Source organism: Manacus candei, unplaced genomic scaffold (genome assembly GCF_025592945.1).
Source record: "Manacus candei isolate 608988 ecotype Guabito, Panama unplaced genomic scaffold, ASM2559294v1 h1tg000015l, whole genome shotgun sequence".
Lineage (NCBI taxonomy): Eukaryota > Metazoa > Chordata > Aves > Passeriformes > Pipridae > Manacus > Manacus candei.
The window spans coordinates 4720613-4739223 of NW_026138063.1; the positions used below are offsets into that span (position 1 = coordinate 4720613).

At 46.5% G+C, this 18611-nt stretch overlaps 1 protein-coding gene across 6 annotated transcripts in view; it reads right to left on the reverse strand.

Annotated features, from left to right (window-relative positions):
- TNIK (TRAF2 and NCK interacting kinase) overlaps positions 1–18611 on the reverse strand; it is a 153289-nt gene that overhangs the window by 17780 nt on the left and 116898 nt on the right. For 3 of the 6 annotated variants that reach the window (XM_051781684.1, XM_051781686.1, XM_051781682.1), the window contains 8 exons: positions 17820–18020; positions 12926–13090; positions 10876–11115; positions 8506–8612; positions 6059–6222; positions 4846–4943; positions 4103–4126; positions 54–238 (listed from right to left, as the gene is read on the reverse strand). In XM_051781684.1, the coding sequence (XP_051637644.1) occupies positions 54–238; positions 4103–4126; positions 4846–4943; positions 6059–6222; positions 8506–8612; positions 10876–11115; positions 12926–13090; positions 17820–18020 (1184 nt within the window). The remainder of the gene's footprint in view (positions 1–53; positions 239–4102; positions 4127–4845; positions 4944–6058; positions 6223–8505; positions 8613–10875; positions 11116–12925; positions 13091–17819; positions 18021–18611) is intronic. The other 3 variants (XM_051781685.1, XM_051781683.1, XM_051781687.1) reach the window with 2 other exon arrangements.

Consider the following 18611-nt stretch of genomic DNA (forward strand, 5'->3'; position numbering starts at 1 on the left):
AAGACACACCACAGTTTCATGGTTTGCCCCCCTCAAAAGAAAGCCCTTCTCACATAAGCCGTGGGATGTCACTGACAGGCACCGTCCCATCATGTGTCTCGTTCTCCCCGTCCTCCTCCTCCTCCTCGCTGCTCTCGGACTCCTCGCTGGAGGAGGAATAGTCTGTCACCTTCTTCAGGGGGCGATTGGTTTCCTCGATGCGCAGCTCCCTCAACTCTTTGGCTAAGGCCGTCAGATCCTAAAGGGGATGGGGGCAAGGAAACAAGAAAGCGATGGCTGTTACATTCAGAGCGAGGAGAACGTCACATACATCTCTCCAAAAGCCAATGCTAACAGCACGAGCAACAAGAAATAGCTTTACAGAGTCGTTACAAACATGAGACAAACGTAAGACAATGTTTGTAGCATGTAGCATTTATTAAACAAAACAAAACTGATTTACGCTCACTGAAAAATCAATAGCCAACCTCTTCTTTTTCTCTTTGGAACGTGTATGTGCATATATATACACACACTTATATGTATATACACGACAAAATTATATTTGTTGGAAAAGGTGAAGTTCAGTCACCATCATAGTAAACTGGAAAACAACGTCACTTCAAAGATTGGCTCGGAGAATTTCTCCAGCAGGGTCTTCTCTTCTTTCAAACTTCTCAGAGAGACCCCGTAATGGTATTTATTCTGTAATAAATGCATTTGGGAAGGAAGCAATGACAGCATCTCCCATGGAGTGGTGCAATCCCCACGTCAAGAGCTGCTTCCATGGTGAGTCTCCGCTGTCGGGCGGCTGCCGAGAGGCGGTGAGGAGCACGAGGAGAAGCGCCCAGCTCAGCCAGACTTTGGAGTCACAGCTCTGAGTCAGCCACACGATCAAAAAATAATAATAATAATAATAATAAAAAAAAAAAATCCCTCAGCGGGACCCATTAAGCACTTTAATGTGAAATGTGGCAGCCTACAAGCTAAGGGAAAAAGAAAACAAAAAAGAAAGCCTTGAAACGAGAAAAAAGATAGGAGCAGTCCCAAAGCCTAGTCATAATTTTTCAGTTTACCATGACTTTGATGAGGTCTCAGACCCGACAGTCATATAAAATAGACACTGCTATTTCAAAACAAGGAACATGGCAGGCACCGTGTAGAAAAGAGACTTTTTGTTATCTTACATGCTTTTATAGCAATGCAGGGGGAAGCAGTAGGGCAGAAAAGCATGAGAGCTCGAATTAGAATGGGTTAGAGAACTCTGTTGCACAAGACATGCACATGACGAACAAAGCATTGCAATTGTCAGTCTTACCATTTCTCCCTATATTAGTGACCGAGGTAGGCATCAGTGCATTCGGTCAGAGATAAAGGATCAGGGAGAAAGAAACTCATTGAAAAAGACTAAATTCCACAATAGTCTTACGGCCATACTCTCATTTACTGCATTTCCAGTTTACCGTTCCAGCAGGGCGACTACAGCAATATTAATTACGGTTGCAAAGAGAGCTCTTAAAATCTATCCTGTTGACACGTGAAGAAAACGATGGAAAACCTCTATGGCTGAGATGCAAACCCAGTTTGGTTTTTAATTGTGAAGTAGGAATGCTTTGCAAGCAATCTGTGCTTTGGTTCCTGATGACCCACACCTCCCGGCGGGCTCCCACCGGTGACAGCTGCACATTCTGCTCCCAGGTCTGCCCTGCCTGGCCTCTGATGTAGAGGATGGACTCCCATTGATATTGGAGAGCTTTGCATCAGACTAATTAGTACTACTTTACCAAAAAAAGCCTAGCTTTTTTTTTTTTTAAATGGTCAGTTCCTGTTTCACAGCAGGAACCTGTGATGGGTTTTATATGGGTTGTTCAACGAGGAGACGAAAAGGCTCTGAAGGGACCTTAGAACATCTTCCAGTACCTAAAGGGGCTCTCAGAGATTTGGAGAGGGACTTCTGACAAGGGCCTGGAGTAACAGGACAAGGGGAAATGGCTTCAAACTGCCAGAGAGTAGGTTTATACTAGATATTAGGAAGAAATTCTTCCTTGTGAGGGTGCTGAGACCCTGGCACAGGGTGCCCAGAGAAGCTGTGGCTGCTCCATCCCTCGAAGTGTTCAAGGCCACGTTGGACAGGGCTTGGAGCAACCTGGTCTACTGGAAGGTGTCCCTGCCCACAGCAGGGGGGTTGGAATGAGATGAGCTTTAAGGTCCCTTCCAACTCAAACTATTCCGTGATTCTATATCCCTCTCCAAATGCTCTCTGTACCTTTAAAGAAGGCTCTTTGTTGAGATTAAAGACAGAATGTGATATTTCAAGAGTTTATTTTCGATGCCAACGTGTTTGGGATTGAAATACAGTCAAATCTGCAGTCACGACAACTAATTATTTTAATTAGAGCTGTAGCAGCTTCTATGGTATGATTGTTTCTTTTCCTAAATAAGAATCAGTGACAACTTCAGCAGCTTAACAATGCTTTCCATTTAGAGTATCAAACATGCTCTTTATTGAGCACTTGCCTTTGAATTGGATTAGAGCCTCTCACTTTAAAAAGGACTTTAGGGCTGTGTAAGAGCATCTCAAAATTACAGCTGGACTTCTGCAGTGCAGGACTAGGACTGAACTCTTCCCTATCAAAGCGATGGACTGTGAAAATACCTCTTTTTTGCACCTTCCATTTCTAACGTGCCTCAGGGCACCCTATCAGCCTTCTTTGGTCATCGCTGGAAGACAGTCAAATGTTTTAAAAATCAGCTTAATTAGTTTTAATAACTAATTTGGAAGTTCTAACAGCAATAATACTCCCAGACAATATAATCAGATAACTCTTATTTCCTAGTTAAAGCTTTGCCTCGGGATGGTTAATCCTTTGATGATATCGTTTTCTGCAATAAATGAGCACTTTGTAGGATTAAACGGCTTCACCAAGTTGCTCTTGGACCAAAAACAATCTGACAACTAGAAAGAAAGTGCTCTGTAGTTCCATATGTGTTCCAAGTGTTATTACTGAGGGTGACATAATACATAAGTTAGTAGTGTCAGTGCTCTTTAATTACTTTTAATTACAAAGCCTTCTTTAGATTTAATATTTGCTGGAATCAAATCAACTTTGTTTCCGAAATCACATCGCTCATTGAACTTGAATTTAGCACACATGCTGCCTCTATTTAGACACTTATTTATGTGCTTTTTTCTTAACAAAGCACCTCATTAAACAAAATGTATTGCTCATATTATACCCAAGAGAACAAGTTAACTAACCAGCACATCTTCCTGCTTTCATATCTTCTATTTTTAGAGGAAAGAGGCTGCAGGAGAGGCTGCTGATACTGGTACTTTCCATTACAGCTCTGCAGTTACCAGTATCAGTATCAGCAGTATGTGCACAGTGATGCATGTGTGAGGCAAGTTAAATCAGGAATGCTGGATCTTTTCCCATGACTATTTAAACATTCACCATCGCCAGATACAGATTTATTTAAAATACTGTCATATGTGAAAAAGGTAATTCAGGACTTTCATTTTTTTGAGAGGACAGATGAGGACAAGCATCGCCCATCAACATCCAAGATGGCTCTGCTGACTCTGGCTTTGCAGCTGATGCTGGTCCATGAAAATGAATTATTCCACTGCTCTGTTTTCCTTTATTTTTGAAGTGCCTTCATTCAAATTAGGCTTAAAACACATTTCAAATAGCACTTGGTGGCCCCACTGAAATCAGTGGGTGGCCAGGGGCTGTGGCTGAGAGCAGAATGTGGTGAGGGGTGCCCGGACCATCTCCATGTGCACAGGAAACCTCCGCTCTCACTCCTCCTCTTTCCAACACGCCAAACAACAGCAGCACCACACGTGGACCTTGGGGTGTCTCTGCCGTGGCCTCCATGCAAGTGGTGTGGCCAGCAGCTTCTGGGCAGCCCATGGCTGAGCAGAGCACACCAGCAGTGCCACTCCCCTCCCCACGGGCAGGCTCCCAACACAAGAATGCGACCTGTTCGCTCTCCCGTCTGACCCAAGATTGCATCATCATCTTTACCAACATCAGCACCAAGAAAACCCGGCTCGGTATTAAGCACTAACTAGTCAACCTTACATAGGCATGACCCACTGAGAAAAGATATCACTAACCTCATCTATAGCTTTCTTATAGCTCTGTGGGTAAAGGAAGAATAATCAGCATCAGAGGAAACAGATCGGGACAGGAAAAAGCCAGAGGAAGGGCAAGCAGGTTAGAAATAAAATTAGAATTGTTAGCTCAACGCTGTGGAGTGTAGAGAAAAAAAACATCATCAACAAAACATTAATACACATTAAAATAGAGAAGCAGTGGAAATTCATTTCATTATTAGGCCGACTCTGCAGTTTTAAGATACAAATGTCAACAGCATTAAACCAGGAGGAAACACTTCGGATGAGATTTTGCTCAGAGTAATACAGAGGGAGTGTACGGAGACCACTACCAGGTTGGGTTTTAAGCTGTGAAGGCTGTCGGGGGGCTGGTGGCCCAGCCTTCCCGAGCAGAGCATCCCTCCGCCGGGCTGCTGCGGGGGACATGCAGCACGGAACACAACAATGTGCCATCGGCAACCGCCGCGCCCAAGCTAGCAAAGCCCTTAAGCATCTGCTTCACCTGAAAACACAGGCTTAAGTGCTTTCCCCTAGACTTGGGCTCCTGGTAAAAACTCATGCACTCTCTTAAGCATTCAGATCTCCCAGGGGCTCTCGCCGTACTGCTGCTTTCCAGTCTGTCTGCTGGAGAAGCACCAGTACCAGCCTCGTTTTTGGGGTCCCCACGGTTACGCCACCGCACCGAAGGGAAATGTGGCCAAGCCGGCTGGCAGCATTCCCACGGGAAATAATTCGAGACTCACAGCGGGTCGGCTCGGTCGTGTCACGTCCCTGTTGTCTTCCTGCTTGACCTTGGGAGGCTCATGGGAGAGCACAGGGGACCCTTCAGGCTTGGCATTCCCTGGGTGAAAGGCAAGCAGAGAGAGCGGGAATTAAAATGCTGCCAAAAACCATCTCTGCATCCTGTCACCTGGGACAGGTGGGTGCAGGGGCTTCAGCATCATTTTGCTTCTGCTGCCTTGTAAAACCCTCCTGCTCCTTTCTGCTCGACTGTCACTGCAATTCTCCATCAACAGAGCAAGAGAAACCATAATCCAGCCCAGCCTCCACAGACAGCCCCCTTGCAGAGTCACTTTTGTACTAAAGAAATTAATTTACTTTGCAGAAGAGCAGTGTATGTGATAAATTAAAAGCTGTGAAGCATCTGACATTGCTAGGACATTATTTGTCACAGGATTCCTCATTAGTAAAAACAAAACCAAACCCAAAATGACAATTGGTGACAAACTCCTTTAATTGACTACCTAGAGGAGTGACGGTTTCAACAACAGACATGTCATCTTATGGCCAAGTCATAAAAAATTCAAAGCATGGAGGCAGCATTTGTTTTAATGCTCTTCAGCTCTGGGGACTGGAACCACAGGGCTGTGCCAGAATGCAGATGTATGGGAGTTGCTTTGGCAACTCCACTGTGATTAAACAGGGGAATGGAATATCTTTAAGAGGGCTTTAGGATGAGAGGAAACAATTTGGCTAGGAATATAAATCCCGTGTCAGCATGGCTGCCTGGCAAGACCACTGCAGAGAAAGCTTCTTCCAGGCTAAGTCACTCCTCTGCTCCAATCTCAGGCTTTGCACAAAGATGAAGTTCCAAAGAAATTATTATATACCATTATATACCATGTCAGAAGAAGTGAGCTAGGAAGCACACAGGTATTTTTTTCTGTTTACTCCAAAGCATAACTCCCATCTCCTTTTGTACAAGTTACTCGGCACTGCGATGCCAAGCCCAGGAGCAGCACACTCTGCTGTGGGTATCCCACATCAGCCTCCAGGCCGAAGGGAGCATTGGCATCTCCATTTGCAAGGAGGCCAGCAGCTTACAGAAATGATGGATCCTTTGATTTTTTTAAATTTTTTAAAAACCAAACATGAGGTCACAGGCCTCTTGCCCTTCCTGTGTATCAGGAAGCCGCAGAGAGAGCGCCCGGTGCTAAGGGATGTTTCCAAGCTCACCTCTGACTCTGTTGCGCTCGCTGGAGCCAGCCTGGGAGCCGGGCTGGGATCCACCCTGGGAGCTGGGCTGGGAGCTGGGAGTGCTGGAACTGGAGGAGCTGCCACTGCTGGTCCTCTGCAGGGGGCTCTCCACGATGGTCTCTGTCCTCCTCAGGTCTGGGTTGCTGCAGGAGGACAAAACAGCAGGGCACCATCAGCTGGTGTCACACACCCCCCCGGGGCTCCAGACCCTTCCCACACTGACAGGGACAGCTGCACAGGTGGGGAGATACCTCCTCAGCTGGAGAAGACAGGGCTGAGGCTCACCAATTTTGGGTGCACTACAGCCACGACAAAAAAATTGCCTAGAGAAGCCTTCTACTCTTATTTTGTCAAATTTGGCAACTCAGAACTCCCTTTTGCTCTGTGGATTTGCAATGCTAGAGTTACCCAGTGAACCATTAATATTTATCATAAAAGCAGGAATTTGCAAAGTGCTGTTAGACAGACAAAGATTTCAGTGAACAAGGATCTCCAGTTTGCAACAAGGATGCAGATAATTTGTACCACTTATTCACACTCCCCAATTTTCATGGCTTCGCTTCAAACTTGCATCAGATACCCACTTTTCTTCCTTGATTTCTCTCACCCTTGTGAACATACATAAATCTAGAATAAAAAAGTGCCCTTGATACACAAAGAGTGACTAATATCTCTCTGGGTATTGGATGCCTTTAGGAAATTAATTCTTACTTGGCATTGAAACGACATCAGAAGAGATGTTCACACAGAGTTATGCAATTTGGTTTTATACAGTGTTTCTGTAAGTGATCTTATTAAAATTCCGGTTAAAAATGTACAGTAAATATCCCTTCATTTTTTACAACAGGGTGACAAATAAAAGAAAGAATATTTTTGTAATATTTATATTTATGCATGGGCAGAATCGAGAACCAATAGCAGAGGTGGTTAAAAAGGAAAACTGGAAAAATGTTACATTACTCTGAGAGAAATGAAGTATGAAATAATTCCACTGAATATTTAAGTTCAATAGACATAGTAGCAACCTAGTAATTTCCAGTTTTCATCAAACTGAAGGCCTCCAGCTCATCCTGTATGGCTGACGTGTCCTTAGCTAAATTAACTCATGAAATGTATTTGAAAACTTTGGCAACCAGTGTCTTTACCTGAACTAACCAGGACTGGGATCATGAGGCTGCAGGAAACACTGGGCAACCTTGAACTCAAATCCCAGCCTCCCATTATCATTTTACTTCCAATACCATTACTTACAAGGACTACACAGTCCAATGTCCCTCTGCATTTTAAACTGTCCTTCAAGCAACAGCTAATTAGAAGAACTATGTTTTCAAGAATTCGAAATGTTTCAGCCTTCAAGCAAAGAAGAGCAACAAACCATGATATATTTTTTCTCTAATTAAAAAAAAAAAAAGGAACAACAAAAAATACTCTTCCTCCTACTGCTGGCCCTGCCAGCGACTCGAGGCTGCTGCCTGTGAGTTTGCTGATGCAGGGACGGGGCACTGAGCTGGAAAGGAAGGCGTATGCTCAAACTAGTGACAGCACACACTATGAACATCCCAGCGTTCACTTTTTGACCTCACCCTGAGAGGACACGGCAGGAAGAAGCAGTCAAGGAGCTCCATCACGCAAAGCTAATTGGAACTCCTATTTCCCCCGAGATCTGCCCGTCTGAGGCCTCGCTCTGCAAAGCAGAGACAAGCTCTCGCATGACTAAGCCGTGTTTTTGCCGTCCAGCTCTGAGCAGAGCCTGTCAGCTTCCCTGCTCGTTTCAAACATGCCCAGGGATAGCTGTGACATGGCAGAGATCAGACTGCAGCAGTGGTGCAGCTCCTTCCTCGGGTGCTCCAAGTGCACCCTGCATAGCACAGTACCAGAGAGCTGGATCTGGTCAAGCTAAAGGCCCTAGTCCTAGGAAGCCAAAAGGAATTTAATCCTTGATCTACATCTAAAGAATATCTCAGCAAGCTGTGTGTCTGTCCTCAAGCACATTCCTCAGTCATTATCTGTGAAAAGCTGCTCTGATGCATAGGAAATGTATGGAATGTACCTTTGAGACCTACCCACTGGCTTATATGGACTCCTTATATGCAAGAGGTGACACTGGGAGAACCAGAATCTAATACCACTAAAGGGAGTGTCCAAATTCCCACTTGACCCCCCCGCAGCAGGTGCAGCATCCACCTCCAAACTCTGATGTGCAGGAATGTATCAGCCCAGGAACAAAACCTCCAGGGATCCCAGTGCTCACAGCATTTGGTGTCGGTACAAAACACTAATGGATGCAAAAATTCATCCCAGAGATGAGCAGCCCTGCAAATGTCATGGTGTTCCAGTCAGCAAAAGCAGGGTTGCTGGGCAAGGCCAGGAGCAGTGTGGCAGTGGCACACTGGGATCACTCCTGCCTGTCCCCTCCATGTCCATACCTTGCCCGAATGGGCTGGGAGCCCAGCCGGGGTCCCAGGGCGCTGCCATTGCCCGGGGAGTTCTTCCTTGCCAGAGCAGGGGATATGGAAGTGGTTCGTTGAGGCACCTGGAACAGAACAGAGACATCTGCCTTTCAGGGTCTGGCCCACCACCTGAGAGATCACGGGATCACCTTCCAGCACTGCCTTAAGGCTGATTTACAACTGATTTCCCACTGAGAGAAAGGTAATGTTTAGGGCAGTTATAAAACACAAAGCTCCTGGTTTTTAGAAGGAATCGCTGGAGTGTGAGACAGCAGGGAGCTGCAAAGGTGCTGTCAGGAATGCTCCTGGCACAGGAGTCCCCAGCAGCACACAGAGCAGCCCAGCTACCCCCAAACAGGGCACTTGTTCAAAAAGGAATGTATGCACAGACATACACACACACAGAGACAGAGATTTATAAAATGTAAATCTAACAAAACTCCGAAACTAATTTTTAAGGTAAAATTCACCCTCAAGTGCATTTCAGAAGCCACGTCGGATTTTTTAGCACCTCTAGTTCAGACATGACACAAGCCAGCAGACAGAAGATGTTGACCAGTGGACAAACAAGAGGGTTGACAGTGGGAAGATCCAGACTGACCCACCTAATATTTGGATTAAACACTATGTCCTTTGTTGAGCTTTAGATGCTGCTGCCAAACCCTTGCTGTTGGCAGGATGGCTCACCACAAACACCCAAAGCCAACTGCAGCCTACAGGTGCTATGACAGGTAACCCTGGAGCCCTGCCCCATCCCGTGGGAGCACAGGCACCTCTACATGGCCACAGGCATGGTGGTCTCATTCCCCAGCAGTGTCTGTGTGGAGAGGCACAATACTCACCATGCAATACCTTGCACCAGGTAACAGAGGCAAAGGGCTTGGTGGGATTAGCAAAAAAAGGATTAGGCTTTTTTTTTTTTTAATAAACACACAGTTGTAATCAGGTAAGATAAAAAGATTTAGTGAGTGAGCATGCTTTATGCTCTGCAGCATAGCCAGCTGCAGCTTGTCTCATTACAAAGCAGTCTCCCCTCTGGGTAGGGTACTCTGCAGTCAGGACTTGGGGAGGTTTTCACCTTCCTCTGAAGCATCCAGCCATAAGCACTGGCAGAAACAAGACCCTGGACCACAGAAACAGCCTCATGGGGCAGTCCTTTCATTGCTTCCAAACACAGCAAACCCACTTTGGGCAGTTAAATGTGAAGTCAGACTCCTCATGGGTATCACTAACGGCCCTAAATGTGATCTAGTGGGGACTCCTTCCAGAGCTCATGTTCCCTCAGCCCAGGGGGAAATACTCCATAGTGCTGGAGAACAGCTTTTCTCCCAGCAGCAGGTGCCATGGTCTCACCATGTAGGGCATCACGGTAGCTGAGATGTCCTTCCCAAAGAACTCATAGCAAAAGCCAACATTAAATTGGAAGGGTTTTTACTTAATTAGGTTAAAAGCAGGCAGCGGCCCTCCTGCACTCCAGAGGAGCCAAGCACACAAACAGCTCCAGGAGCTGCTGGCTTGCTGTTCCCCTCAGCTGAGCACTGCTGTCTCCTCTCACTTAATGAGAGCAAAACCAGGAACATTATTAACACCCATGACACCACCATAGATCCCTTGCACAGGGACGCTTACCTGATAACTGGGATTTTGCTCTTAAAAAGGTAAGTCACTTACTTAGTTAATACACAGAAAAATTGCCTCTCAATCAGGGACAAATACTGCCTCACTGTCACTAATCAATTTATAATAATTTCTTCTCTGTAAAAATCCTCCCAGGCTGAGCACTGATTCACTGTAAGGTGAACTTTAATGGCCAAGTTATAATTCTTCCAAAATGAAGGTGTACAAACAACACGATCGAAATACTGGTCCAGAAGAATCCTAATTAAAGAGGTACTACCAGACACTGCCAAAATGTCAATGAATGTATAAAGCTGCTGGAGCCCTTACAAGTCTTCCATCAAATATTGATTGCAACTGGAGGCACAGTACTGGACTAAAAAGGACCCGTCTTATTGAGTATGACAAATTTTATGTTCCTATAATTCTATTTCAACAGAAGGTTGTTTTTTATCTGAGGGAAAGGGGAAATTAATTTGTTTTGGCCACTGTCCGGGCTCGAGAACTTTCTCTGCTGGAGGGCAGTGCTATTTTGCAGCACTGTGTGTGCACCCAAGAGCAGCTCCCAGTAACTTGTGCAAAATCTGCCTCAGGAAAGGCAGCCCCCGGGCAGGTCAGTACTGGAGAGCCACAGGGATGGGCTCAGTCCAGGCCACTCTGCTTTGCTGGAGGGACTCAGCTCTGGGACTGCCTCTTTGATGTGCTGAAAGTGAGGAGCGACAGTGTTACCTTTGGTGGAATGTCTTCCTCCTGCCGTAACCAAGAACTTCGGTCAAACTTTTCAATGCGAGGGGGCAGAGGAGGGTTTTCAGAGGTGGGGTCCGAGTTCTGCCTTGGCATCTCAGTGCGGTGAGAGGTCACCGTCAGAGCCTCCTGAAACCCAGCCAGTCCCTTTGCAGGCTGTTCATGCAGTGACTGAGACCCAGACAAGGAGCTTCCTTGGGATTTCACAGTGACCAGATGTGGAATCTAAGCACCAAGTCAAAACAGAACTATCAGTCAAAATAGGAAAACCAAAATCAAAAAAAGAAAGGAATCAAAAAAAATTTTAAAAATTTGATTTAAAAAAAGATAATTTTGATTAGCACTTTGGATGCACTGAAAAGCCCCCTCGGTCTGAGATCAGCACTGCCTTGGTTTCAGGAACTTCTGACTTTAATTGCATCAACGCAAGATCTGTTAAAAATTACACTTGCACAACTCAGCCTTTTAAAATCAGGGAATTTCATGCTCAGTCCTGCCCACTCCTGCATGTGCAGGGACACGGCTGGCACTGACAGCCCCCATGCCATTCCGTGGGTGCCACCCTGGCACAGGGACACACTGCTCCCTCCTGCCAGCTCCCGCACACACCGTGCCCACCCCAGGCTCTGCCTGCTGCTGGCAGAAATTCCAGCTCCTAAGCCTGCACCTCTACAGTTGTGCTAATGAGGTTTGTCATGGATTTTCCATGTTAAAAATGAAAAAAAAAAGAAGGAAACGATAGTAAATAATAATTGATTAAAAAAAAATCATCAGGAATTCTCAGGCATAGATGGCTTAAAAAAATATCTTGAGGCATGAGTCTCTATAGATCCCCTATCCCATGGATCAGCCCTATAGGATACGAGTGAACGGAATACTGGTATCAGTTGTGGGAAACATGAGAAAATCACAAATTTACAGTTTGTGAAATCAGAGCTTCTTCCCAGCTCCCCGTGAAGCTGCACTTCTTTGATACAGCGGGGTTGGAGCTTTTATTTGACATTTCTACATACACGTCTCTGTTCATGTCTCACAGGTATGTGTGTATGCACACACACACTGACAAGGGGCTTTGGGCTTCAAGCAACATTGTCATTGCTATTTTACTGCCAAACAAAAGTTTTTGTAGCTGTTGATGATAAGGGTTGCTAAAAAGGTCACTGAAAAATACGTGGTGAAATCAGAGAGATGACAGTGATGTGGGGTTTTTCCCACTTCCCAAGGCATACAGACCACGTATGTTGGGCAAAAGAGTTGTATGTTTAAGGGCTTTCCTGCATGTTTTTGTTTAAAGCTGGCATGGTACTGGAGGTGTACATAGCACACGTGGATGGCACTAAGTTGGCACATTTTCCCATAAAAAGCCCAGCTGGACTTGGAGCAAAGGCTTTGTACTTCCCTCTGAAATCCCTGCTGGAGTCTGTGGGAGGCATTCCAGGGCCTGGACCAAAACCAGCACCAATACTCCTACAGCTTTTGGTGGCAGAGTACTTGCAGACCTCATGGCTGGGGGAAACTTTTAAAATAACGATGCCCCTCCTCCGTGACAGTCATGGTGATCTATGCCCTCTGCAGATGTGTTTGTGACTGATGTCAACTCAATGGAAAACCAAAACAAAACCTTGAATCAAAGCGGCAAACAAAGCAAAACCTCTTTCTGATGATCCTCAGCATCAAAGCGTCCTGGGTCATTTGTACCAGGTGCTGTGGTTTTTAGTCCTTTACACAAACCAGACCCAAAGAGGATCAGAGCAACTGCTGCACTGGATCAGAGCAGCAGTTCCTCTCGGTCCTCCTGCTTGTTTCTAGCAGTAACCAGTCCGTGATGCTTCAAAGGAAGGTATAAACCAGTGTGATGTTGCTAACACATGGAGGTGACAGGAGGAATACTCATGGATGTAGATGCTGCTCTTACTCATGAATACACTTAAGGCTGAGGGACCAGGGAGCGAGACACTATTTCCCTTTAATCCGCTCTTCTCCTCGTTACCTTACCAGCACCCCCAGCATCCTGGCTCCGGGGAAGCACCGTTACCTGCGGGTCCACGGGTCGGAGCAGGGGTGGGGTCCGGGCTGGCTGCACACCACTGATGCTGAAGGACTCTGACCGAGGAGGCAGGTTGGGGTCAGAAATCCTGTTGGCCACCTTATGGGGCATGGCCGGCGAGCTCTGGCGATTGAGCCGGGAGCGCTCCTCCACCTGCAGGGGGATGGGGAGAGCGGGTCAACACCCCACAAAAGGCCATTTCCAATGGAAAATCAAGGCATCCATAAACACAAAGAGGAAGTTCTTCTCTCTTTAGGTGTATTACAGCTAACGTTTGACCAACCTAGTGATCAGTCAAAGGTTGGACTCGATGGTCTTGGAAGTCTTTTCCAACCTAAACGATTCTGTGATCATGGAATTCGAGTTACCCCGCAGACCATGCAATAAATGCATTTAGAGGCACCAGAAGCACTATTTGTATTGATGCACTTCATTAATCTATGAACATGGAGTGGAAAAATAAAGAAGCTAAAAAGAAAAAATGAAGAAAAGGCAACATGCCTCAGAGAGGTGCCTCTAGAAGACGACTCCTGAGAAACTCTTGCTTCTTCTCAAATGTATCTTTAAGCAAGGAGACCCTTTTCCTTCACTATTGTAAACACCATAATGAGTGGTTTTCTTTGATTCGAATAAAACAATAAACATGGCAGCCAGAAGACGGCTGGTTTTGATCTGGATTTAGTGAGTCTGGTACCTTGTCATGTACGGGAGGGGAAAAACCTCTATTACTGAGAGAAAATTCAACCCAAAGCCCACTGCTTTCAGCTACCCTTGATGGGAACATGGTGGTTTCAGCTAACCCAGCCTTATGTGCCATCCTGCAGTTAGACTGTGCATTGATATTCAGGCAGCATATGCTATGCAGAATTTTTGATACCTCAAGATCTGCTGAATATTTTCATTTACGTATCATTAACGTGTTAAATACCCTTAGCATGTCTTGATTCCACCATGGACGATGCCATGCTGAAAGGCAATCTTTAAAACACATTTGCTTGCCAGCAACCACAGCTCTTCTTTAAGTAAATAAATACTCATCAAACAAAAGAGCCACTATATGAATAAAAATGACTCTTTTTCAGAGACTGAGCAGGAGACAGAGTAAAATAGGTAAGAAATTTGCATTATGGACTTTTTCAGTTCAGGACGGACCACCTGGGCTTCTGCTGAGTCCTAAGAGGTCACCACAACTTCCCCAGGCACTGCCCACCGACCAGCAGAGGCAGAGCTCGGGTCAGCACTGCCCATGGAAGTGGACACAAGGATGGGAAGGAGAACTCCCTCTGAGCAAGGGAACAGAAGCAAGTGCTGGGTCACAGGCTGGTCCAGCACATCTCCTTATAAGCCAGGCCTTGGCACCAACAACGACAGGCAGAGACGGTGCCGCCGCGTCCTCCGGCTGTTTGCAGGCGCTCTCCGGCACGCTGCCAACCCATAATGTGCAGCTGATTATGGAGGATGTTAAGGCTTTTGTGGAGGAGAAGGCAGGAGAGTGATGAAAGAGGGAAGTCTGGGTACTGGGAAGGAGAAAGGTGCTTGGTTTCCCACTGCTGGCATCTCCTTGCTTGCACCTTGTGGCACCACCACTGCACCAGTTCTTGGGACTCTTCAGCTGTATTTTGTGGGGCCCTATTGACTCCACCATTAGACAGAGAAGGGGAAAAAGCTGCAAAACTCTTCAGGAATTCATCATTGCTCCAGTTCAGGCCATTTATGATTGAACTCAAGACTCCCCTCAAACAGGAAACATCCTCAGCAGCGTCTGTGCAGTCCCAGGGGAAGGCTGCTAATGTTTTAATACATCACTTCAAAGTGAGAGGAGGATAAAAGCCACGGGGACTGAAGGAGGAGCTGACATGGGTGTTGGCTGCTGCAGAGAACAGAACAGCTCATGATGCACAGCCGAGCCCCGAGTTCCCGGGAAGCTCCAAGCTGCGGGAAAGCACCGCAGGGGACAGCCACCATGTGGGAAATGCCTGGTTAAACCTGTCCCCTCCTTTCTGCACGGTTATATATCACATATACCTGCCCAAAACGATCCTTCAGCTGACCAAGTTTCACCTGGCTACCTGCAACACCTTGCTTGGCAAATACTGGTTCATAACAGAAGAGTCAGTAACAAAGGGAGCTGGTACTTTCAGGACTACTGCTAAGAGTGCTAACGCCACATCCCTGGCTGGGTCACCAGAGAGTCCCAACATGCTCTCCAAAAAGGCCCAGCTAGTCCCTGATTAGAAGAAGAGATGTGACTTGGCAAACAGGGCAGGTCTGGGACAGCACCCAAGCTACAGCCCAAGTTAACTTCCAGTGGACAACCCTCCACTCACTAGAAGATGAATAGAAGGGGCAGCAGATGGGAATGTGCATCCATGCGTGTTGGCAGGACTATCTGATCAGACTGTTTTGTTCAGAATAAAGAGAAATTCCTGACTGTGCTTGGGGAAGCTCTAAGAGATGCAGCACAGCCTGGTTCCTCATCCAGAGTTCTGTTGTCACCAATGGGCCAGTCTCCAACAAGGCAATGCAGGGGCACAACCACAAGGTGAGTGGCCACAACCTCACTTTTATGCTTTACCCTTTGTCTGCAGGGTCTTGTAGTCACGATGTGAAGAGAAGTGAGGTTGGAAAATATGTGCACAAAGGAGAAGTGTGAAAAGCAAAGAAGGGCACAGCATGAAGAGAGCTCAGCTGTGTGATCATGCTCCTGAGAGAGAAGGCTTCAGACCAGAAAGCATAAAAACAAGGGCGGTACAGAATATAATGCAAAATCCTCAGGAAATACCCAAATAAGCTTTGCAGAGCCTCCAGAAATTGTAGGCTGAGCACCAGACTTGTCTCTTCATTGTTCCCAAAGGAAAATAAAGTCTCAATATTTCTGTTAACTTAGCATGCATGGGTTAGGTATGGAAATTGCAAAACTATAGCAAGAACCACTGATTAAGTACCAGTACAAATGCATCTGGTACAGCCAGAAAGGGTGGGCATTCACTATTTGTAGCAAAGTACCTAAATTGCTAAAAGTGGAACTATGCAGTAGATAAAACAAGGGATGGAGGTGAGAGAAGTCGTTCCGGGAAGTTGCCAAGGGTGCTGTGCCCAGGCAGTACATCAAACCACTCCCAAGAGCAGAGAGATGCCTCAGCTGCTTCTTTGAACATTTAATTAGAAACTGGATAGAGTGACACAGGTGAGGAACAACTGGCTTGGACAGCTAAATGGTAGAAGCTGAAGATGTTCCCCAACAACAGGAAACCTGAAATTCCCTATGATTTCCGCAAAGGGTAAGAGGCCATGTTCTGCTACTCTCATTCACACTGTGCAGTTCCCAAGGTCCTGCTTCCACTGATGGCAACAAAAAGACGCCTCCTCCGTGGAATACAAGAAATGGGCCTTTGTGTCCAAAAGGGAGAGCTAAATCCAGCACTTTTCTCCTTCATCCCAGATAAAGAATAACATTCCTTTTTATATATCTTTGCTAAAGTTTTGAAGACAGTGCCAGAGGTACTTTAGCAACATTCTAGAGGATTTACTCAAAACCAGAAAATGAAAGAGTTTACTCCCTTTTTCCTGCCAGCTACCTACTCTCACAGCACTTCTGCAGATGATCAGGAGAGACCCAATTCTGCACGAGGAGGCAGAGGCACCACCCAGGTAGAAGCCTCTCCTGTCAGAGGTAGCTCAGCACATCTGGAAAGTCTCATCTGCAAATCCCACTTATCAAACCTCTTTTTCCAGTGGAAGGGCTGGAGAATGATGCTGCAACTCCATGAAAATATATCATCTGGTGCATTGCCACAAAAAGAGAAGGAAGACTAAATGGGAAGGCAATGAAGAAGAAACCCAAGGGAGTATATGAAGAGGTGAAAACAATTTTTGACACCCACATCTATCTCTGTGATGGTTTAAAAAGGCCAAGAACTGTTCATATCATTGGCCATTGCTTAGCAATGGACAGCTGGCTGAATTCCTTGAGCTTGCAGGTACTGTGGATGCAGCTGAGGACTGTCAAGAGGAAAGACCAGGAGACAGCTACATGTTGGATGCACATCACATCTCTGCCAGGACTGGAGTGCCAGACATCTGGCAGCCGAGCAGAGGTCTTCCTTAGTAGGAAGAATAATGGAGTTATTAAAAGATCTTTCTGCCCAGGAGTAGGGTTATAAATTTAAACCAACTAAACACAAAGAACTTTAGAAAAATTAATAGCAAGAGCAAGCACCAGTCTTACTGGAGCCACCACAAAGACACTAAGGAGAAAGAGTCTGCACATGATCCTGAATCCGCACTGCAGACAATGCACATCTTCATCTTTTCAAGACTATTCAGCCAGGCAATAATTAATATTCAAGATCTCACAACTGTTACAACAATTCTCTCTTTTTGTTTGAGAGAAAAAAAAAACACAGAAGAGCAATCCCAAGAGATACAGCCCTGAGCCTGGGAAGAACAGCTGTCCAATCCCTGACTATGTGGAATTAGGGCTCAGCAAGGCACCCCACGACAACCACGCCCCTACATTCACCCCTGGCCCCCTGTGCATGTGCCAGGAAGGAGAATAAGAAGATGATCTTTAAAGTCCATTCCAACCCCTTAACATTCTATGATTCTATGCCCACAAGCCCAACAGGGCTGAACGCCTCCAGGAGGGATCCATCCTCCTTCCTTGCATGCCCTCATGGAAAAACCTCCTTCCTCCCCTCTGCTTGCACAAACACAAATGTGGAGACACACACACAAAGTGGGAGTATTTCCAGCACAGCTGACGGCATCTGCTGGATCCCAACCCTGTGGAGCACAATCTCCAGTGGGTACTTGGGACCAAACCCCACGCCCAGCCCTGTGGATGCAGTTGGCTCCCCCCACACCCCTCGCTCTCCCCTACCTCCTTGGCCCAGGCTGGCTTCTCGCTGGCATTTATCCCTTCTTTGTAATGGTAGAGGGGCTTCTTCTCTGCTGGCCTCTGGTCCTGCCGCTGCTGCTGCTGCTGCTGCTGCAGGGACACCAGGTAGTCCCGCTCCTGCTGGAGCTGCCTCTGCAGCCTCTCCGCCTGCCGCTGCTCCTCCAGCTGCTTACGCTTGTACTCCTACCCAGGAGAAAACACAGTGACAAAGGTGCCCGGCCAGCCTGCAGACTGCACATTTATCTGTTTGGGGAATCTGAAAGGCTCTTTTCTGGAAAAGCTTATTGATTTGAAAGACTTTGGGGACTGAGCTGCAAAGCATCTCCGAGGAGAGACTGCTGGGAGGGCAGAGACAACAAATTCAGAGTTGTGACTCCAGCATCGATGCTTTGCAGCTGCTGAACTGCCCTGTCTGATGGGAATGGGGGGTGCTAATGCTGCCTTGTCAGGGAAACCCTGTGACATCCTTAAGAGCTGACATTCACTTAGGAGTTACCATTGACTTTGTCAGGATTTTTCTGGACAGGAAGAACAAAGGATCAATCCAGTGAGGTGTCAAACATCACCTGGTCAACATGGGGCTCTGAGTAACCTGCTCCAGTGGAAGGTGTACTTGCCCATGGCAAGTTGGAATGAGGTGGGTCTTTAAGGTCCCTTCCAACCCAAACCATTCCATGATTCTGTGGTCAGACAAAACCAAACCAAAACCAACTCCTCTGTAGGATCAATTCGCTGATCCTGGGAAGGGCTGCACAGCAGAGCCAATTGTGTGAT